Genomic DNA, 19,745 nt, shown 5'->3' on the forward strand with positions numbered 1-19,745 from the left:
ATTCCATGTTCTGAGACACTCCTTTAGTTGATGTGAAGTTAGTGAGTTTCTGATTACACTTAAGCAAATTTAATTTCAATTTCTGCTTTCTCTTTAGAAAGTTGATAAAATTTGGTATAATATACGTAGCTTACATCTGGTTCCTCCTTTCCCTGCCGTGGATTTTTTTTTTTTTGACTTAAGTTTGACCTTACAATCTGAATTCTTGCCTTTTTCTTATATTTTTGGAAGATGTTTTTGCATGTGGATCTGGGTTGAATGCTTCTGAGTATCTGAAGCTTATCTGTTAATGAACTTGCTTTTTTATGTACTTATCTTCCAGGTCAAGAGCAATCTGAATCCAAATGCAAAGGAGTTTGTTCCTGGGGTGAAGTACTAAAATATTTGAGTAGACGGGGCTCTCTTTTGGTGGATGTAGCACAATTTCCACACTGTGAAGGCAGTATTAGAAGACTTAATTGTAAAAGCTCTCTCTTGTCACTGTGTTACACTTATGCATTGCCAAAGTTTTGTTAGTCTTGCATGCTTAATAAAAGTGCTGAGACTGTTATTAAGTAAAAAGCTGTCAAACATTTACTGAAAATAGAATTGGCCCCATGGCTTGATGTGAAGACAGCGAGGAAAGAAGCACCAGTCACGTGTCAAAGCACCAAATTAAATGACCTCTAAATCTTAGTGAATTGTCCTTTTTGAGACTAAACTGGTCCCTTAGGGTTAACTAATACTTGTTAATGTCTAAACTTTTTTTAAATGAGTAAATTTAAGTTCTAGTAGTTAATTTCTCAGTTCAGACTTAAATTTGCATCTGTCCCCATCAAAAAGAATCTCCTTTTTCTGATGAAGGCTTGTTAGTTAATTTGAAATAATTTTTTATAAACAAGTATGTCTTAGGTTCACTACCTTGTAACCTTTGTAACCAAAGTCCTAGCTTTTACGGTATGTTATCATGTAAGAAATATTGAATTCGCCTAATGTTACATCTGAGAAAGTATGTGATTTGAGAATTGCATCCTCTTCTAAGGAGTCATTGCATCAAAGCTATACCTGTGTAACGTCTAACATTTGACCAACCCATAATCCAATTGAACAAAGAAATTGTAACCTATGATTTGAGTGGTGCTTTTCCTTGCTTTGTTAACCATCACTACAATAGTCTGCAGCACAACTTTTCTTTTAACAAAGCTAGAACAGTTTTGGCTTCTTAAACTTCTTATTTGGGTAGGTTAAGCTGCCATACGTGTTCAGTGTGAATAGTGTTTAAGTTGAAAATATTGTAAAAAAATTATATTTTTTCAAAAATATTTAAAAAAATAAATAATAGTAGAACTGAGCAGATGGTTGTGTTTATTGGTGCTGGAATACAGACTCTCCGGTGGTGATACTTCCTTCAGCCTGGGCTCAGTCCCTCAGGACAGCCCTGCTAGCAAGATTTCTAGGTTTTTTAAGATTTCCTGAGAGAGTAGGCTTTATTATTAGATTCCATAGTGTCAAGTATGTTGTTATATAAGTGTCTGTCCAAAATACAGCAGTAAAATAAATTCCATAGCTCCTTCCGTAGCCCACCTTGATCACCTCAGGCTGCAGTGTCAAGGCAATTATATATATCCATGTTAAGAAACTTTCTGGCTGGCCAGTAACCTTACTGTAGTATAACCTTCATTGAGTTTTGCCCTTCACAAACCATTCCTGCTCTGATTGGACTGGTTTGCTGTTTTGATTCACCTGGACCTTCCCCTTTTTCACCCTCGCAAGCTAATTAATAATAGGTTTGTGGCTAATATTTATTTGGGGTAGGCTCTCAACCAACTAGCAATTTCCTGGTTCCACATACAATTTCTGCCCCACGGCCCTACTCAGTCGTTGATAATGTCCTCTGTGTTTTTCTTGAGCTTGGAGGGCTCAATATTAAGAAGGCCATCTAGTCAGTTCTGGGTCACATTCTTCCTAGGGTCCTTTGGTGTGAGTACCTGTGCCTGGTGTTTTTTAATAGCTACCTTACTAAGCTAATAAACAGGTAGGTTTTTTAAGACACTGAAGCAGACGATCCTGCTTGGCTCTCATTCTTTTTGGAGCCATAATACCACCAGTCCCCTCTGTTCTCTAACAGCTCAGTACCACAAGTGGCACAGCAGGCTGCCAAGTATATGAGGGTTACAGATCATTTCTCTGAGCCTAGACGGGGGCAAATGAGTTCATTTCCACATACTGCCAAATTATCATCATGCAGTATAATTAGAGGTTATAAACTTGAATTAGAGAGACAGTGTAACCTAATGATTAAGAGCAAAGACTACGGGGCTTCCCTGGTGGCGCAGTGGTTGAGAATCTGCCTGCCAGTGCAGGGGACACAGGTTCGAGCCCTGGTCTGGGAAGATCCCACATGCCGCGGAGCAACTAGGCCCATGAGCCACAACTACTGAGCCTGCGTGTCTGGAGCCCGTGCTCCGCAACAAGAAAGGCCGCGATAGTGAGAGGTCCGCGCACCGCGATGAAGAGTGGCCCCCGCTTGCCACAACTAGAGAAAGCCCTCGCACAGAAACGAAGACCCAACACAGCCAAAAATAAATTAATTAATTAAGAAAAGAGCAAAGACTAGCCTATCTCAGGATTTTGTGATTAGTTAATACACATCAAGCACTTAACACAATCCCTGGTACATAGAAAGTTCTATTTAAGTGACTTATTACAATTAAGGAGTCATCTAAGCTAAGCTCTCACTTTGTTGGAACTTGTCTGTCTGAGGCAATGTGTACATTAAAACTACTTTGATTTTTTTTTAAGGGCTTGAAACACATTATTACCCCATCTGGGCCTATGTGGCATAATTTTAGGGTAACTGAAGTCATTCTGTTCCGTAGGGGTTTTATTTTATTACAACTATTTAAACAAGGCACCTTATGTGAGAGGATTTTTCCTATTCTTGTGCTATGTCAGTTACTTCTCAACCTTTTCTATGTCATAAAGTGTAATTTATCATACTGGAGTGCAAGGATGAGGCTGCCTGTAGCTAGAGTTTATGGCTCATGGGCTCCAGTTGACCCAGTATCAGCCCAGATAACCAAAGGCCAAAGGGATCAATATTTCAGTATACTTGTAACCTCCTACAAGGTTACTGGCCCACAGCTGTTGGGAATTTCCACTGTCACTATAAAATGGCTAAGGAGTTCCACATATGTATACTGACTTTTTACGCAGTATGCCTTCTGATTGAAAACATTGAAATAGGTCACAGAAATGGAAACTGAGTACTTTGTTTTCTCTTTGGTTAAAGCATAAGAATGTTGTGATTTTTCAACCCTCCCACAAAAGCCATAGACTAACAGACATCCTACCTTTCCTGGGTGCAGTTTTTCAGACCTTGGTGCACACCGACCCAGTTTCTGTATTTTGTGGGGTATCTTCTGGAACTGGAAGCTGGTCTTTTGACCTTGAAGAAAATCCTTTGAAGACTGGGCAGATAGGAATGTATTTCAGAAAGGCAATTCTTTTTACCATGCTCATCCCAAAGGGAAAGTCATAGCTCTTCAGGCTGGTAGACATCTCACTGTTGGCATGGGCCCCAGCTTTCCACTGTATCAGACCTCGTTCCTCTGGGCTTCCTGGAAGAGGACAGTGGGGTCACTTACAGAGCCAGCAATCCTCTGCTACCTCCCCTTCCCATAACCTAGTCATAAGGTAGACTTCCAGAGTTGTCTTGATTCTCAATTCTCTGGTCCTGAAAAGTTGAATCTGTGATTTCTCAGCTCCTAACTTGGCTAGAGCTTTAGGGAACCCTAAGGGATACTGGTTATATGTAATTAGTATTTATTGTGTATCTACAGTGTGCCATGGTCTGTGCTAAGTGCTTTTATTTCATTATCTAATTTCTTTGAAACATTGGTGGGAGGTGTATAGGCACTATTACACAAAATTTTATGATGAAGAAGGCAGGCAGACGGTTAATTGTCGGCCTACATCTCGAGTAAGGGGCTGGTGTCTGCTGGGCCAGTGGGGACCAAATAATGCTCAGACTGCTGTGAGGGCAGGAAGTTATATTTTGAAACACTGTAATCAGTATTAATATTCAATCTTATGATTCCATATTTGGAAAATAAACTCTTGTTTTTATAATACAAACTTCAGAAAGTCAAGCTAAGTAAAATCTTTGTTGGTGGTAGGAATACGCAAGAGAGATTTTTTACAACTAGGGGAAATCTTCTTTAGGAGGTATGGGAGGGATGTGTGAATTCTCTGAGGTTTTCACAAGAGGGCTGGGGTTGACCAAAGACTGTGAGACAGTGTAAATCTAGTGCAAAGATTTCCACACGTTGGCAGCCCAGGCTGAAAAGCCCCATGAGTAGAGAAACCAAATGTGTCCCTAAGTCTCAGAGGAGAGGGCACTGAGGGAGGGCTGGGGTCCTTAGAGAAGACCACTTGGAGGAGGTACTGTTTGAACTGGGCCTGACTGCACAAAGAGCACAGGTGGGCAGAGTGGAGGGAGAAGAGCTGCAGCTGTGGCACAGGACTGAGGTGACTGATGGCCCCACTCCTCACCACTGCTGGGACACGAGCCAGCCTGGCGCTCCCTCGCCTCCCCTCCACATCCCTACCTGTGGTGCCTTCTCCAGTGCTTCTCCAAGTCCTAATCTCCTTGGCCCCATCCAGAATCATCCAGGAAGCCCTCCAGATGACTCCAGCCCAGGCTCATTCACCTTATTGCTCTAAATTGCTTTAAACCCAGTTTTACTTTCTGTCTTGTTGACAACGGTTTTTACCCTTAAGTGTCTAACTCAGGGCCATGCTTGCTCCAGTAGCACTTGCTGAACTAAACTTACTGCCCCTCTAAGGTTGGTCTGTGGGTAGGTAAAGAGTAAGAGCAAATGCAAAGTGGTCTATCAGCAAAATGTACCCATCTTACAGAATAAAGCTCTGCAATTCCATTGTTGAGGACAAGGTTCTGAGCCAGCCAGACCTGGGCTTGAGACCAGGTTGTGTGACCTTAGGCAAGTGATTTAACCACTCTGAGCTTCAGATTCCTCATCATGCACATTGAAGGACTGTTGAAGATTATGTAGCATAATACATACATTGACCATTGGCAGGGATGGTTGCTGATGGGCAGTTGGGTTGAAGGATAGAGATGTGAGGAACTCAGGCACTCTGAGGCTGTTAACATCTGGGTAGCTTAATCCAGCTGCCCAAATCACAAACCCCTCTGTACAGCTGCCCACCCAGATGCCCTCCATCTCCCTGGATTCCCTAGGCATTGAGGTTGCCACTTCCCTGTCTCATGTCCACAGGATGGGCTTCTCCAGGTCCCACCTCAGCTTCCTCTGGTGGGCGAGGGGGGTACCATGGTCAGGTATCACCCATCCATCCAAGTGATAGCTGCTACCAAAAGCTCCCTCATCTGATGCTATCTAACATCCCTGAAAGTGCCAAGGAGTCCTGGCCCTTCTCTGCCCAAACTCTAACCCACCAGCTGTGCATAGCCAGCCTCTGATTCCTGTGCTCGGAATAGACACTTGTGTCTTCAGAGAGGGGAAAGCAAGCAGGGTCAGCTATGTTTAGGCTGTTAAGTCGCAGAAGATGGAGAGCTGTCACCCTCCATCTGTCACCTCTGTGGACTGATGCAATCTAGCCCCTGTCTCTACGGAGCTTTCCTTGATCTTACAGTTCCCCTGAAACTCTCTAGCAGAGGCAGTGTGGTGGAGTGGCTGGGACACAGGCCTTGGACTAACTGCATCAGATGGACTTGTTTAAATCCCAAATTTGCAGCGTTTTAAATCAGCAAGTGTTGTGACCTTCGGTGAGTCACCTAACCTCTGATTCTTTTTTCTCATATAAAATGGTGTTGATAGTCTCTGCCTCACAGGATAGTTTTTGAGGATGAAATGAGACATTTAGCTCCATGCCTGACCCATAAATGTTTGGTAAATGCTAACTATTCTAATTACTATTGAGAGCACCTGGTGACATTTAGTTTTTATATATTTACTGGGCACATAAACATGGGTCAGGAGGATTCTCAGGGACCCCACAAAGTATCCTCCATGATCCCTGTAAAAAGCCCTGACACCAAAGAGAAATGTTAGGGGCTCTTCTAGTAGCCAGCATGACAAGTCACTGGCATATTTGGAGTGAGTTTTGCCAACATACTGATGCTACATTTCCATCTGTCCTACTCTAAGAAAGCAAAGGCAACCCTCAACCCAGTGGCAACAAAGAAATGGAAAAGAAACACTTTACAGGGCCCCGGAATGTCTCTCCTAGCCACACCCTCTTCAAGACTAAGAGGGAAGCCTGTGCCTCTATCAGGCTGGTGGTCTCTCCCTCCGGCCCATCTGTTCCTGCTTCTCCCTGCAGGGCCTGAGGCGTTGCATCTGACCTGGCCACAGCTCCGGCTCAGGAGACATCTGCTGGACTGCCTCTGAGTCCAACCTAGTTCTCTGTTCCCCTCCCAGGGCTGACCCATACCTGGCACTGTGTTGTCCAGTATGAAAGCGAGGCACCCACCCACAAACATCTCCGTAGTCAGCAGCACAGTCAGAATCTGGTCCACTTCAGGAATGCCTGTGGAACAGGCCAAAGGCTAATGGGTGTCACGGCCCCATCTGGAGAACAGAGCTCAGAGACTTTCTCCACACTGGTGCAGCCTGCTGACTTCCTCGAGCAGGCACAGAGATGGAACAGTACAAAACCTTGACTTTCAAGATTATACACCTCTGCCTCTCCCATCCTTGGATTCAAATCCCAGTTTTGCTGGTTGCTACTTGTCTTGCAACAAATCATTTAACCCCTCTGAACCTCACTTTTCTCACCTGTAACATGAAGATGGTAATAGTATCTGTCTCATGGAGCTGTTGTGAAAATTAAATGAGCATATGTAAAGCTCATACCTGTCCACAGAAAGTGTCTTAGTAAAGGACAGCTGTTAATTAGCCTCTCAGCTGCTAACATCCAGAGATGGGCAGGATTTGTGGCTCTGGCTGTGTGGAGCCTTTGAGGGAAGAGGCTATGCTCAGAGTCGAGCCCACCACACCTCCCCCACCCTGAGACAGGTAAGACAGGTGGAGGCACCTGTGTTGATGGCATCCGGGTTGGAGTCCAGGTAATTGGGCAGCGTGAGCCCGAAGAACATGGAAAATCCAAGCACGAAGAGGTTGCGGGAGGAGTTCATGTCCACGAACTGCAGGTTAGACAGCCCCACAGCTGTAATCATGCCTGAGAGCACAAGAGAACCGCTGGAGGCTCTGCGCAGGCTGGGTGGGCTCCACCACACGGCGACCACGCCCCAAAAGCACGCACAACACTCACCAAAAAGGGTGCAGAACATCCCCCCTAGGATGGGGTCAGGGAGCGAGGCGAAGAGGGCCGTGAATTTGCCAATGGTGCCCAGGACCAGCATGATACCCGCACCATACTGCACCACGCGCCGGCTACCCACCTGCCAGTGAGCCAAGGGGTGGGGCTAGACCCAGGGGGTGAAGTTGGGTGGGGTTAGTTGCAGGAGGGGAAGGGCGCAGTTGGTGGGTGGGGCCTGTTATAAGAGCAAGGTACATATGGGTCTGAGCATGATGCAGGGCGAGGCCTGTCAAAGGCAGGGTGGGGCTAGGCCAAAGTAGGGACAGGTTTGGGGTGGGGCCTGCGGCACATGGAATGGGGGCGCAGCTTTGTGCTGCTCTGGCTAGTTGTGGCACCTTGGTAATCCCCAGGACACCAATGTTGGGGCTGGATGAGGTGGACCCGTTGCCCGTGCCCAGCAGCCCTGCGATAATGCAACAGATGCCTTCGGTGAAGATACCCCTGTAAGAAAAGGGCAAGTGGGGTGGGGGCCTTGGTCCATGCTCTAGCCTGGCTTGTGTCCTCCCATTGCCCTGTCCAGCCTGGCCAGAGTCTCTAGGGCTGTGTGAGCTGCAACTATCTGTCCATAGTACTCCCCACTCCAGGCCAGAGGTGGGTCTGGGAGCCAGGAGCCCAGGTCTGAATGCTAGTCCCACTGCCCTGGCACTTAATCCTTAGGTGATTCTGGGCTTCAATTTCCTCGTCTGTAAGATGGGGATATTAAGAGTACCTGTCTTACAGAGCCATTAGTGGATTGCATAAGAGAACGCACATCAAAAGCAAGACACATGGGGACTTCCCTGGTAGTCCAGCAGTGAAGACTCTGCGCTCCCAATGCAGGGGGCCCCGGTTCCATCCCTGGTCAGGGAACTAGCTCTCACATGCTTCAACTAAGAGCCCGCATGCCGCAACTAAAAAGATCCCATGTGCTGCAACTAAGACCCGGTGCAGCCAAATAAATAAATAAATAAATAAAGAGAGAAAGAAAGAGCTAGACACATGGAAGGCTGTCAGTGACTGTAGTTTCCCTCAGACTTCGTTGTCTCCTCAGCTGTTCGCAACACAGAGTGAGTGATGAGAGCATCTCCATTTCATAAGTAAGGAGAACCTGTCCTGGAGAGTTAGTGACTTGCCCAACTCCTTGTCCCCCACCTCTGGGATTCAGTTCTGTCCGTACATTTGCTTCCTGAGTGACCCTTGAGGGGATGAGATACTGGGGAGGGCAGGTGGGCATACCTGTTGATAGCGTGCACTGGAGGGGGTGGTGCGCCAGCCAGGCGGGCACAAGCATAGTAATCTCCGATGGACTCAATGATGCCTGCTAATGTGGCACTAAACATTCCCAGGACAGCAGCCGCAGTCACTGTGGGAAGCCCCCACTGACCTGTATCAACAGGGAGATGGGAGGATGGATGCAATGAGTGTTCCTAGGTGGGTCAGGGAGTGGACTAGGCAGTACTTGGGTGGAGCAGGGGAAGGGGTAAAGAGATCTCAAGCTGGGGTGGGAGCTATACAGTTGTGGGAGCTTATCTGGGGTCACTTAGAGTCATAAAGCTGGAGTGAGACTTTGAGTACACCACCACTCTGCCTGGCACACTATAAATGTGCAGCTAATACTTGTTATGTCATCAGCTGGACTGGGGTCACCAGGGGCCTCACTGATGGTCTCAGTTGGAGGCAGAGGGGCCCAGATGGGGTTGCTCACAGGGGTAGGGGATGCGGATCCAGGGAGCAATAGCCACGATGTCGCCTCGGGCATCTGTTCGTGCCTGGAAGCCGTAGGCTGTGGGGTCTGAGGGCAGCACGTCCGTCAGGGTCAGTATATAGCAGAGCAGCCACACGGTCATGATGGCTAGCACGATCTGAAGTGGGAGTGGGGTGTGAGGGTTGCACTGAGGGCCCAGGAGGTCTTGGCCCAGGCTAACCAGCTCCTACCTTAGCCCTAGCCCCAGCCCGAGCCTGTGCCCCAGCCCCAGCTCAGACCCCAGCCCCCATCCCTGGCTAGGACCTCATCTCTGCCTCTAGCTCCCCTGCTGCCCCCGCCCTTTCCCCTGCCCTTGGCCCTGGACATAGGTCCAGCCCCTGCCCTAGCCCCAGCCCGAACCGCCTGTCAGCTCCTCACGGGAAACATCTTGAAGATCTGGATGCGGAAGAGAGTGAGGCCCTTTCCCCAGCAGTAGACAGGCAGCAAGAAGGTGAGATTTCGCAGGTACTGGGAGAAGAGGACAATCAGGAGAATGGAGCTGGGGACAGAAGCACAAAGAGAAAACGGCTGGTAGGCCGGGCAGGGGGCAAGAGCCAAGGCTAAGGGGGCAGGACACGAAGGGGTTGAGGGACTGGGGCTGGGCAAGGATCAGACCTGGTGCCCACTCACCAAGCTGAGATACCCCAGTGGGAGCCAGCTCGGTCACCAGCAGCTTGGAAGACAGAGAGACCAATGAGGGAGACAGTGGGGGTGACTGTAAGAGGCCCAATGTAACTGAGCAGGGCCCCAGGCAGCCCCATCAGCCCAATCACCACCTCCACCATACTGGACACCATGATTGCACCCTGGACCTGGAAAAGCAAAGATCAGCTATAAGTCACTATGTAGAAGCCATGACCTCTATGTTAAAAAAAAGGTCCTGGACCACGTCCTCATATCCCCCAATTCAGCAGTGGCCTTCCCTCCCAGCTAGTCCCACCCTCAAGTCCAGGTCTCTTCTAGCTCACGTGCACACCCACCTCTCGTATCCGTGGGTGCCAAATATGAGAGGTATCCAGGGGCAGACTCCAGTTACCGTAGATCTCCTCTGGGGGTGTAGACAGGAACACACACACACACGCACGCACAGGGAACAGAGACAGAGAGAAAGTAAAGACGCTGCCCTGAAGGCACCTTGGGGTATGGACATGGAGCAGTCGCCCAGACCTCTGGGCTCCTGGGGCTCCCCTCTCCAGTGCAGTCCCCAGAAATGTGCCCACCTTCTGGAGGGCATTTCCATCTATCCAGGGCCAGGATGGCTTTGGCTGGGACCAGAAATGCAAAGGCGCTGGCCTGGAACAGCGGCAGCCTGGAAAGAGAGGCACAGAGCAGCAGGGACAGAGTAGGAGGTGGGGAGGCAGGAACACAGAGACAGGGGAGATGGGGAGGGAGGGGCACAGAGCGAGGCACAGGGAGAATCACACACAGGGACAGAGACACAGAGGAACAAAGTCAAGGGCAGAACAGAGGGAAGTCACTGAGGCCCCAGGCAGGACTCTGTAACATTTTGGGGGCCTAAGAAAGAAAACAAATGGAGCCCCTGGTTCACAACCTGCTCCCTTTCCTTCTCAGCACCAGCTCCTGCACTGTGAGGGGACACGTGCACGGAAGTGGACAGCTCAGCTCCTGCATGCAAGCTCCACTCACAACCTTCCTTCATCTTCCCACCATACAAATGACCATCCTTAGGCCACCCAGACCTAGGACTGTGCACGCGGGGGCAGGGGGCCCCCAGGAGGACGGACCACTGAAGAGGCCCACACAAGCCCTGGCAGCAGGGGAGTGAGAGGTCCCAATTACCCAGAGTAAGGCTTAACGGAGGAGAGCCCAGCTAGGGCACGTTCCCTTTCCTTGAGGAACACCAGGGGTCCAGGGTGGGACCCCAGCTGCCTGGCTCTAAGGCTGGTCTGGAAGCAGAAGCAGCAGGTGGGGACAGACAGCAGCTTTTCTTGTCCCACAAGAGTCCTCTGAGACTGCTCCTGCTGTGTGGATCACTGCGTGTGTGTCTACGTGGGGTGGGGTAGAGGTGGGAGTGGGGCAGCTCACCGGATGCCCAGTGTGGTCTGGATGAGGGTGGTGATGCCCACACAGGTGAAGATGGTGCCAATGAGCTGGCTGACCATGTACTGGTCACGGCCCACACACAGCGCCTCAGCCAGGAGGAAGGGCACAGCGATGGTGCCACTGAAGCAGGTCAGGTAATGCTAGGGGTGTGGGGAGAGTGCATGAGGCAGGGCCCACGGAGCTCACAGGGAGGCAGGGGAACCCTCACAGTCCTCACGCCTGCCTCAGTGGGCCTGAGCCCGTGCCGACCCTGCCAGTGTGCCCGCCCAGGACTGATACTCCCATAAGGCATTCCCACAGAGCGACTGCTCACCTCTCTGGGGGTTACTAATCTGCCCCCAAGTTATTCCTGCAGCTTCTGTGGAGTGGGTCCCCTTCCCTGTCACCGGCACTCCGCCTGGCAGGTGATACCTCATCCCTTTCAGGCCCCATCAAGCCTCTTCCCCACCCCTGCTTGGTGACAGTCACTGCTTCTGACCTTAGGTTTCTCTTCCTGTTACCCAAGATGACCTCTTTGGCCAGGGAGGGGGCTGGGGAGCAGGCAGGGCGGGGGTGGGAAGGCCCTGGGGAGACGCCCACCTGGAAGCCCAGCAGGACGCACAGGTACCAGGGCGGCACATCCTCGATCTTGTACAACATGTCAGACTTGGGCTCTTTGCACAGGGCCGTCGGGGGGTCCTTCGTGGAGGTCCCTGCTGAGCCCAGGGACTCATGCTGGGGGCAGCAGAGAGAAGTAACTCAGCGTGGAGTGATGGGAACCAGAAAAGTCCATTCTGCTTCAGAATCAATTAGGTAGCCCGAGTGGCCTGTCAGCTCCTCAGAATGGGGTCCCCACCCTCCCTCAATGCACATCCACCCAGCTACCCCTTGGCCTGGCTACACCTGGCTCCCACCTCACGCTGCTTTGTGCAGGGATGAGTCCGCTGTACTGGCTCCTGGAGCCCTCAGAACCTGGCCTTCTAGCCAAGGGAACCGACCCATACGTCACAAGGCTGGGGGCACCAGGAGAGGAGGCCAAGAGGGCTGGAGACTGTGACAGGCCCTCTTGGACATACTCTGGTCCCCCCTCTGTCCCTTAGAGGTCCTTGGAGTGTCACTAATGGGGCGGTAGGCTGGGCCCCTGCCGGCCCCCAAGCTGGAGTGAGCCAGTCCCAAAGAAGAAGTCTCCTTCACCCCACTGCCACCCCACCCCCTCCCCCAACTACCACATTCCACCTGGGACAGTCACTCTTGATCCAGTTCATCAGAACCTTTGTCTCTGCCCTCCCAGGGAGCAGGACTGCTCAGGCCCCCAGCCCCACCCTGCCCCCACCCGCTCCCCTCATTCCCCAGCACCTGTGTCTGGCCCTCAGGGTCCTCCTGGGCCCTCATCTTTGGGGCACAGTTGTGAGCAGTTCCTGAGGAGAAGAAGGGATGGCTTTACGAAGGCCAAGGAGGACTTTAATCCGCATAGCCGACATTGTTCGAAGTAAATCTGTAACCAGATCTCCAGCACTGATTGCGAAAGGAGGGCCCAGGCCCCGGTAACGTATTAACTCCGGCCATAGCGGATAAGGCCGCCCAAGCCTCTGCCACATTTACCTCCCGAGCACACCCTCCCTTGCCCGCACCTGAACCTGGGCACGGGACAGGTATTTTCTGAGAGAGGGCTGGAGTGGGGGTGAGGAGCGGACGGCCTTGGAAGTTTACCGGGCCCTGGGTGAGGTGAGAGGAAAGGGAGTGAAAATGGGCACATATTATGGTACACTCTGAATGAGGCTTTTCCCCGCTTATTAATCAAAAGTTAATCATTATCATCATCATAACCCATCTCGTTATTTAGGAACAACTGCGTGCCAAGCAACATCTGAGTATTGTCATGTTTAACCCCAGGCGCTGGGTGCCATTAACCTCTTTTACAGCTGAGGAAACAGATTTAGGAGATGTGATCTGACCAAGGCCACACAGGTAGCAAGGTTTTAGAAAACCATTCCAAAAATTCAGGTTGGCCTGAACTACTGAGCCCACACTGTTAATTATACATTAAATGTCAGAAAGGGCTACCCTCCCCACCACCTCCGCTCGCCCCTCAGGGTCCCGGAGGCACAGAACAGATGGGCCTCCGGAGAAAGAGATGCCGAGGCTAGCCCGGTCTTGTCTGTCCTCTGTGTTAGGACAAGGATTCCTTCCCTTCCCCTCCCAGTCAGGACCGGCTACGTAATCTGTAGGACCCAGTGCAAAATGAAAATCTGGGGCCCCTGTTGCAAAAGTATTATAAATTTAAAAACAGCAACAGCAGAGCATTAAACTGATTTGTGGGGCCTTTCTAAGCACTGGTTCCTGCGTGACTGCCACGCAGCCACTGAAGCCGGCCTGGGCCCGGCCTGTCTTCCCCTCCTGGGGGCTGGGGAGAGCCCAGGGGCTGAGGGTCCTCAGCCGGTGGGGCCTGGGCCTGAGGTCCCTGGCTCTGCTCCCTTCTGTGCTGCCCCAACCCCATTAGGGTCCACCTACTTGTGGGTCGCTGTGCCCATGGCCAGGCCCTGCCCCAAGGCTTCCCCCGCAGCACCGCTGTCCAGCTGGGTAGCAGCTTCATGTCACAGCCCCGAATCCGACGGCCTGTCCAGCCTCCAGCCCGTTCCTCTGTCCACTTGTCCTCTCCTCTCAATTCCTGGCTCCTGCTCCCAGGTTCCCAAAGGCATCTGACCAGTTCGAAGCCTCTACTCCTCGGCACTCTCCTCCGCACCCTCTCCTCCCTGGTACTTCCCAGGGGCTGGGGAGACAGCCCTACCCCTTCCACACATTGTCCGTTGGACCCTCGAATCAACCCAAACCACATACCACACACATGGAGACAAAGCCGGGAAGTTGCACATGGTCTGATACGCAATCACACAAATGGACCCGGAGCACCTAGCCTCTGATGCAAAGTGTCTCTAAGTCATTCCACAAAAACACAGGGCCACGCAGGTGCACGTCACGGGCTCCCGGCTCCACACCTGATACTACTGACTGCTCAGCCAATTCCTTGGGCCCTGGCTCTCCTGGTGCTTAAGAGTTCTCTCCTGAGGGCCAGGAGGAGGGGCCTCAGGCAGATGGGGAACAGGTGATGGAACGTAGGGGGTTGGGGTGCAGAGTGGTAAGGGCCTGCCTGGGACACCCCCATTCCTCCAGCCCTAACCTTCCCCCACTCCCCAAATTTGAATCCCCTCCCAGCCCTGCCACTGCTCAGCCTGGGACTCTGCCTGAGCCTCTTTTGTTGTCTGGGCCCCAGTTTCTGCACCTGTCAACAGGGTATTAGAGTGTCTGTTCTGTCCACTTTCCAGGGCTTCGGAGGATCAGAGACACAAATGAAACTGTAAGCTGTAGCACCACTGACCCCAGATACCCAGACTCAGGTGCGAACCAGGTGGAGCTCTTTTCTCCGTTTCTAAGAAAAGGGCCCCAGGTGAGAATTTCTGGGGAGAGCAGGACGTAGAGCCAAGATACTGAATCCAGCCTGTTCCTGGACCCCTGCCCTGCCCTGCCCTGTCCCAGTTGAGCACCGAGGGCTCAACCATGCTAGCTGGGTTCAGAAGCAGAGTCTAGAAAGTGAGCAGCTGCTGGGTGTAGACCCAGGAAGACTAGTGTTCTGGGAGGGGCACAGTAGCACGCAGTGGTTGCAGTGGGTATGTCCACAGGCAGCCTGCTTATGGAGTTTTCCTTGGCTTTTTCTTTTCTCTCATGAGGGATCTGGGGTTTCAACCGTTCAGATAGCTGGTTCCATATGCCTTTGACAGCTCACTCACATTTCCAGCCATGACAGATCTCACTTACCTCTGGGAAATTGTGGGGACGTGTATCTGGCCCTCTCTAGGAGGGACATCAGCAGAAACACCAATGTCTATCCTCCCAGCCCCCCAAGCACCTTTTGCAGAGAGAAGGATTCGAGGTCACTGGTTTTATTTGAGTCCAGAGGGGAAGGTCTTGGCCGCCCCCCAGGCCCCAGGGCCCAGAAGCTGGAGGAGGGAGGGAGAGTGGCAGCACAGAAGAACAAGGCCGCCCCGCCCTCCAGGCAGCCTGCTGAAAGGAGGGGACAGATCCAGAGGAAGCCCAGCTCCCTTTAGGGGCTGACCAGGAAGGGGAAGGAGGAGTTGGACTAGAGCTCTGCCCTTGTGACTGGTGCCTCCTCTGAGCAGGCCCCCCGGGGGCCTCCACACAGCAATGCCTCCAGGGCCCCTTGACCTTGTTGGTGGGATTCATAGATCTGGTCTTCTCCAAACTCCCCCAGGTAGTGAAAGCATGTCTTGGAGAGCCTAGGGGAGCCCAGGAGGAGCCTCAGACTCTGCCCGGCCCACAGTGGGGCAGACCAAGGCTCCATCCCACCCCAACCCTCCAGTCATCACCTGGTGGGCCACGGCGCCCCCATGATGATCACACTGATGCTTGGCTCCGGCCCCTTGTTAAGTCCTGGGCCCATGAGACGTTTCACCTGGTCCACTTCTCCAACTCCGTAGCTGGAGGCAGTGGGAGGAGAGGGAGACAGCATTAGTGGAGCCCGTCACCACATGAAGCTGGGCACACTGGGCATCTGCCAAGTTTAGTGCCCAGATTCTGATCCTCCTTGCTGAAAAACTGAGGACCAGAAAGGGGAAACTCCTGGCCCAAAGTCACACAGCAACCTTGTCTCCTGGCCACCTCACCCTTCTACTTGCTCCCAGCTCCAGAGCTCAGACTCTGTCCCAGCCAGTCCCCACCCTTGGGCCAGAGCCCTAGTGGAGTGTGTGTGGTGTGTGAGTGGGAGAATGAGAAGCCCCACTCATCAGCCTGCCCCTGGAGGAGGGGGGCAGGGGCCAGATTTTCAACTCACCCCTGCCAGGTCTGGGAGCAGCTCCGGTCCAGGACGTCTGTGTATACCGACTCGCTCAGCTTGCCACGGCCCCCGGAGTCCAGGGTGTGAAGCTTGGTCTCTGCCTTTGTCAGGTGCTGCCACATCTGGAACAAGGAGGGGTTGAGAACCAGGGCTTCAGAACTGCTCAGCGTGAAAGGAGGGGTGATGGGGGGGAGAACAGAAGCCTGGGTCTCTGAGAAAGAACGAGGCAATGGAGCCTTTTGAGCAGGAAGCACCTGTGAGGCAGGGTTCACGGCCCTCGCCCAGGTCCAGAAAGCTGGGACCACGCCAGCTGAGGCAGGATCCGCTGCCTTGGGACGGGGGGTGGGTGCGTGGGTGGGAAACACTGAGGTGGAGAATTAGGCCTGGGCATTGAGGCCCCTCCCCCAGGGCACACCTGCCCATCAGCACACACCATTTGAAACCACAAGAACAAGGAAAGAAAAAAAAAACCTCCCAGTCTTCAGTGACACGTGTACTCATAGCCCCCGTGTGTGTGCACGTGCACGTGCACACAGTCACACAGACACACACAAGATGTACTCAGGCATGCGTGACAGATTTGTATGTGAACTCAAGACACACATATGCTCATGGACTCATGGGATCGACAAACATGCACACGTGTACACATACACCAATGCTCCCCAGTCATGCTTTGGGAAGGAGTCCAGACTTAAGGGTGGTCCTAGTAAGGGAGGAGTCCGAGAGGACAAGCTAGTGACTCCCTGGTGTCCCAGAGGTCGCCTGCTCTTTGTTGGGCAGACAGATAGGTAAACTGAAGCAGGCTGGTGCCGGTGAGGTGAAGATGGCAATATCATGGAAGCCTGAGTCTAGCTCGATGCCTGGGTGGGGGGGGTGGGGGGTGTTTGGGGATCCAAGGCCAGCGGTGGAATCTGAGGTAGATGGAGGGGTCTGGCTTGGGTGGGGGCCTGGGTAGGGGCAAGAGAACTGCTGGCGGGGCGGCGAGGGGGTGGGGGGCTCACCTGGTAGGCCACCGCCCTGCAGGCGTCACAGCGAAGGTGAGCAGGCATGTGAGCTGAGAACTTCTCTTCATCGTCCAGCTCGGGGGCGGTGGCTGTGAGCGGGGCCCTGTCCCCAAGGCCCCCTGGGATGGTCCAGGCCCCCAGCAGCAGCAGCAGCAGCAACAGCCTCATGGTCTGTGGAGCTGGCTCAGCAAGCAGGGCTGTGGTTGGGGTGCAGGGGTGCACGTGTGTCCGCGCAGTGGGGGTTGCTGCAGAGAGCCTGCCCCAGACCAATGGGGAACCGACACCTCACCCTGCCGTTCTCTCCCTTCCCCCAGGGCCCTGGAGACACCACTCGCGCACCTCCTCTCGTGGGACCCCGCCTCCAGCCAATGAGGCAAGGAGAGGGGCTGGGCCTGGGCGAGGACACATGGTGGCTGATAGCTCTCATGTCCTGGGACCTGAGCATATGGCAGGCACTCTGCTGAGCCCCTCGGGGAAGGAGGTGGCTGGTTACTGTCATCTTAAATCTACCCCTGAGGACACAAAGGTTCAGAGAAAAGTGACAAATCCAAGGCCACACAGCTAGAAGGGCTATGCTGAGATTGGAACCCAAGCCTGGTTGACCCCAAGGCCCACTGGCCACTCAGCCACTAGGAGAAATGAGGCCCCAGGCGTGGTTGCCAGCCAAGGCTCCCTCCCTGAGAGGCAAGTTCACTGAGGCAGGGACGCCACAGTGTATGAAAGACACACATTGTCCCCTCCCCCAGGCCACACCCAGGCATGGAAGGGCAGTCTGGGGGTGTTAAGGGACCGCAGCAGGAAATCAGACACCTTACACCAGTTGTTCCAGCCATAGTGGCCATTGGGTCAGCAATTTATTGCACACCACAATGCGGTGAGGGGCCCAGGAGTGGCCCAGGGCCCTCCTTGCCATCAGGACCAGCATCTCCAGCCACAGAAAGATGTCCAGGTTATTCTGACTCATAGTTCTCTCAGTCAGCTTCCAGTTCAAGGCAAGGGAGCAGTGACTCCAAGGGATCCAGGCCCCCCAGAGGCCTGGAACTTAAGGAAGGCATTGATCTCCATCCCTGACACTGCTTCTAATGGTAACTGTTCTTCCCCAAACTCATCACATCACATACCAGTTCCGCAAGGCCCAGCCACTTCACTCAGAACTCTACACAGACCCCCACGCAGAGCACCTCCCACACCATGCATCTCCTTCTGCTCTCCTCAGAAGCTCCTGGAATCTCAAGGCAATTGGAACACAGGCCCTGGGTCCTGTCCCTTCCTATGCTGTGGCCAGCCTGCAGAGCCAGCCCCTCCCTAGGTATGGTTGCCACACCTGTTACTAGGGCAGTGGAACCAGATGAGGGCTCCTCACAGGGGCATCCCTTCTTTTGCCAGCCCTAACCCACCCTCCACCCCACCCAGAGAGGTCAAGAGTCTCCTCTGGGACAACAGCTCAACCATCCTCCTTGCTTTTAAGTCTTTCCTGATGACGCACTCATCTGTCCCCCACCCTCGGTAGGAATGGCTGGAACCTCCACTCCTAACCCCAGGACCAGCCAGTTCAGCTCTGAGGGCTTAAGACAAGCCAAGTCAGAGGCTGGGGTTGAGGGGAGAATGAGGGGTGGTACTCCCAGCTGGAGACTACAGTCACCTCCCCACCTTCCCCGCAGTCCCCCCACCCCAAGTCCCGGGCTGACCCTCCAGGGCCCCTCCCGTATTACTTCCCTCTCCACCTCCACCACCTGTCCCCGCAGCTCCCTCTCTCAGATGAGACTCACCTAGGGCCTGCACTAGCCACTCTCCCCTGCAGCCTCCCAGGCCAAGGCTCAGATCCTCTTGCAAAGAGTAACAGATTTGATAGCCAGTGTCTTTCTCTCTTCATCCCATCAGTGCTCACTAGCCTGCTCCACCTCTGCTGGGCCCACCTTCAGGGAGACACAGACAGCTCACTACCTCTGGGGGCAGCCCTGTCCCCTGCAACTCCCATTTCCTGCTGCCCCTGAGGAACCCCATCACCCCCTCAGGTCGGCTTCTGGGGCCATGTCCTGGGATTTCTCACACTACCAACTAAAAATTGTCACTTGCCATCTGCCTCTACAAGGATGAAATCACTAGCCAGTGCAATCGCTGACCTTCAATACACGCTGAAAGGAGTTCTGGGCAGAGATCAGGAATGAGGCCCTCTGTGCTCTGGGAAAAACTGGCAGAAAAGGCCTTTAGATAGTCAGATATTTTCAGGAGAAGATTTTATGAGCCCAATTTCTTGCATCTTCTCATAACTAGAAAAGCACTAAAATCATTAATGGACATCTGCTCCTTGTGACTAGCAGCAACCTTCTGCCAAAATGTGTGCTTGATTGCCTGTATGCCCCTTCACCAAACCCACATATATACTGACTTCCCCCACTTACCTCTTCAGAGCAGTTCCTCAGTGCTGAGAGGCTGTCTCCCAAGCTTATAGTTTTCATTTTGCCCCAAATAAAACTTAACTCACAACTCTCACGTTCTGCATTTTTTTCATCCCACAACACACACACACAGCCCTCCAACACACCACACTCTGGGAATGCTTGGGAAAGGGGTATACGATTTTGTCCGGGGGAGGAAACAGGCAGCCATTTCCTGAGCTCCAGCTCCATCAGCGCTGGGGGTCTCAGATAAGCACTCTGAAGGTAACTTCTGGTCTGAAGACTGCATGAGATGGGTAAAAGAAAGAGGTGAAAGAAGGAAAAGAGGGCACAGGACTGGATGCCAGAACCTCCAAGGCCATTAATGGGCCCCAACACCA

General features: G+C 52.6%; 3 protein-coding genes across 5 annotated transcripts in view; 1 reads left to right on the forward strand and 2 right to left on the reverse strand.

Moving 5' to 3' along the window:
* Window positions 1-1,330, forward strand: part of PAIP2 (poly(A) binding protein interacting protein 2) — a 21,090-nt gene extending 19,760 nt beyond the window's left edge. Inside the window, exon 4 of the mRNA XM_007172242.2 lies at window positions 323-1,330. Within this exon, the coding sequence (XP_007172304.1) occupies window positions 323-379 (57 nt within the window). The 3' untranslated portion in view covers window positions 380-1,330. The remainder of the gene's footprint in view (window positions 1-322) is intronic.
* Window positions 1-14,237, reverse strand: part of SLC23A1 (solute carrier family 23 member 1) — a 14,960-nt gene extending 723 nt beyond the window's left edge. The window contains exons 1-15 of one of the 3 annotated variants that reach the window (XM_028163981.2): window positions 13,622-14,237; window positions 12,467-12,528; window positions 11,711-11,845; window positions 11,114-11,271; window positions 10,288-10,376; window positions 10,048-10,115; window positions 9,698-9,879; window positions 9,446-9,566; window positions 9,029-9,185; window positions 8,560-8,707; window positions 7,680-7,785; window positions 7,297-7,450; window positions 7,060-7,203; window positions 6,457-6,552; window positions 3,333-3,599 (exon numbers count right to left, since the gene is read on the reverse strand). In XM_028163981.2, the coding sequence (XP_028019782.2) occupies window positions 3,352-3,599; window positions 6,457-6,552; window positions 7,060-7,203; window positions 7,297-7,450; window positions 7,680-7,785; window positions 8,560-8,707; window positions 9,029-9,185; window positions 9,446-9,566; window positions 9,698-9,879; window positions 10,048-10,115; window positions 10,288-10,376; window positions 11,114-11,271; window positions 11,711-11,845; window positions 12,467-12,528; window positions 13,622-13,946 (2,193 nt within the window). In that variant the 5' untranslated portion in view covers window positions 13,947-14,237 and the 3' untranslated portion in view covers window positions 3,333-3,351. Of the gene's footprint in view, window positions 1-3,332; window positions 3,600-6,456; window positions 6,553-7,059; window positions 7,204-7,296; window positions 7,451-7,679; window positions 7,786-8,559; window positions 8,708-9,028; window positions 9,186-9,445; window positions 9,567-9,697; window positions 9,880-10,047; window positions 10,116-10,287; window positions 10,377-11,113; window positions 11,272-11,710; window positions 11,846-12,466; window positions 12,529-13,621 lie in introns of those variants that run through there. The other 2 variants (XM_007172241.3, XM_057539673.1) reach the window with 2 other exon arrangements.
* A 137-nt stretch (window positions 14,238-14,374) lies between these two features.
* On the reverse strand, window positions 14,375-19,743 carry MZB1 (marginal zone B and B1 cell specific protein). Its single transcript, XM_057539675.1, has 5 exons — window positions 18,736-19,743; window positions 16,964-17,163; window positions 15,957-16,081; window positions 15,493-15,603; window positions 14,375-15,402 (listed from the first exon to the last, which is right to left on the reverse strand). The coding sequence occupies exons 2-5, from the start codon at window positions 17,132-17,134 to the stop codon at window positions 15,246-15,248; spliced, it is 564 nt and encodes a 187-aa protein (XP_057395658.1). The 5' UTR covers window positions 17,135-17,163; window positions 18,736-19,743; the 3' UTR covers window positions 14,375-15,245.
* Between the last annotated feature and the right edge of the window lie 2 nt (window positions 19,744-19,745).

Source organism: Balaenoptera acutorostrata, chromosome 2 (assembly GCF_949987535.1).
Source record: "Balaenoptera acutorostrata chromosome 2, mBalAcu1.1, whole genome shotgun sequence".
Classification (NCBI taxonomy): domain Eukaryota; kingdom Metazoa; phylum Chordata; class Mammalia; order Artiodactyla; family Balaenopteridae; genus Balaenoptera; species Balaenoptera acutorostrata.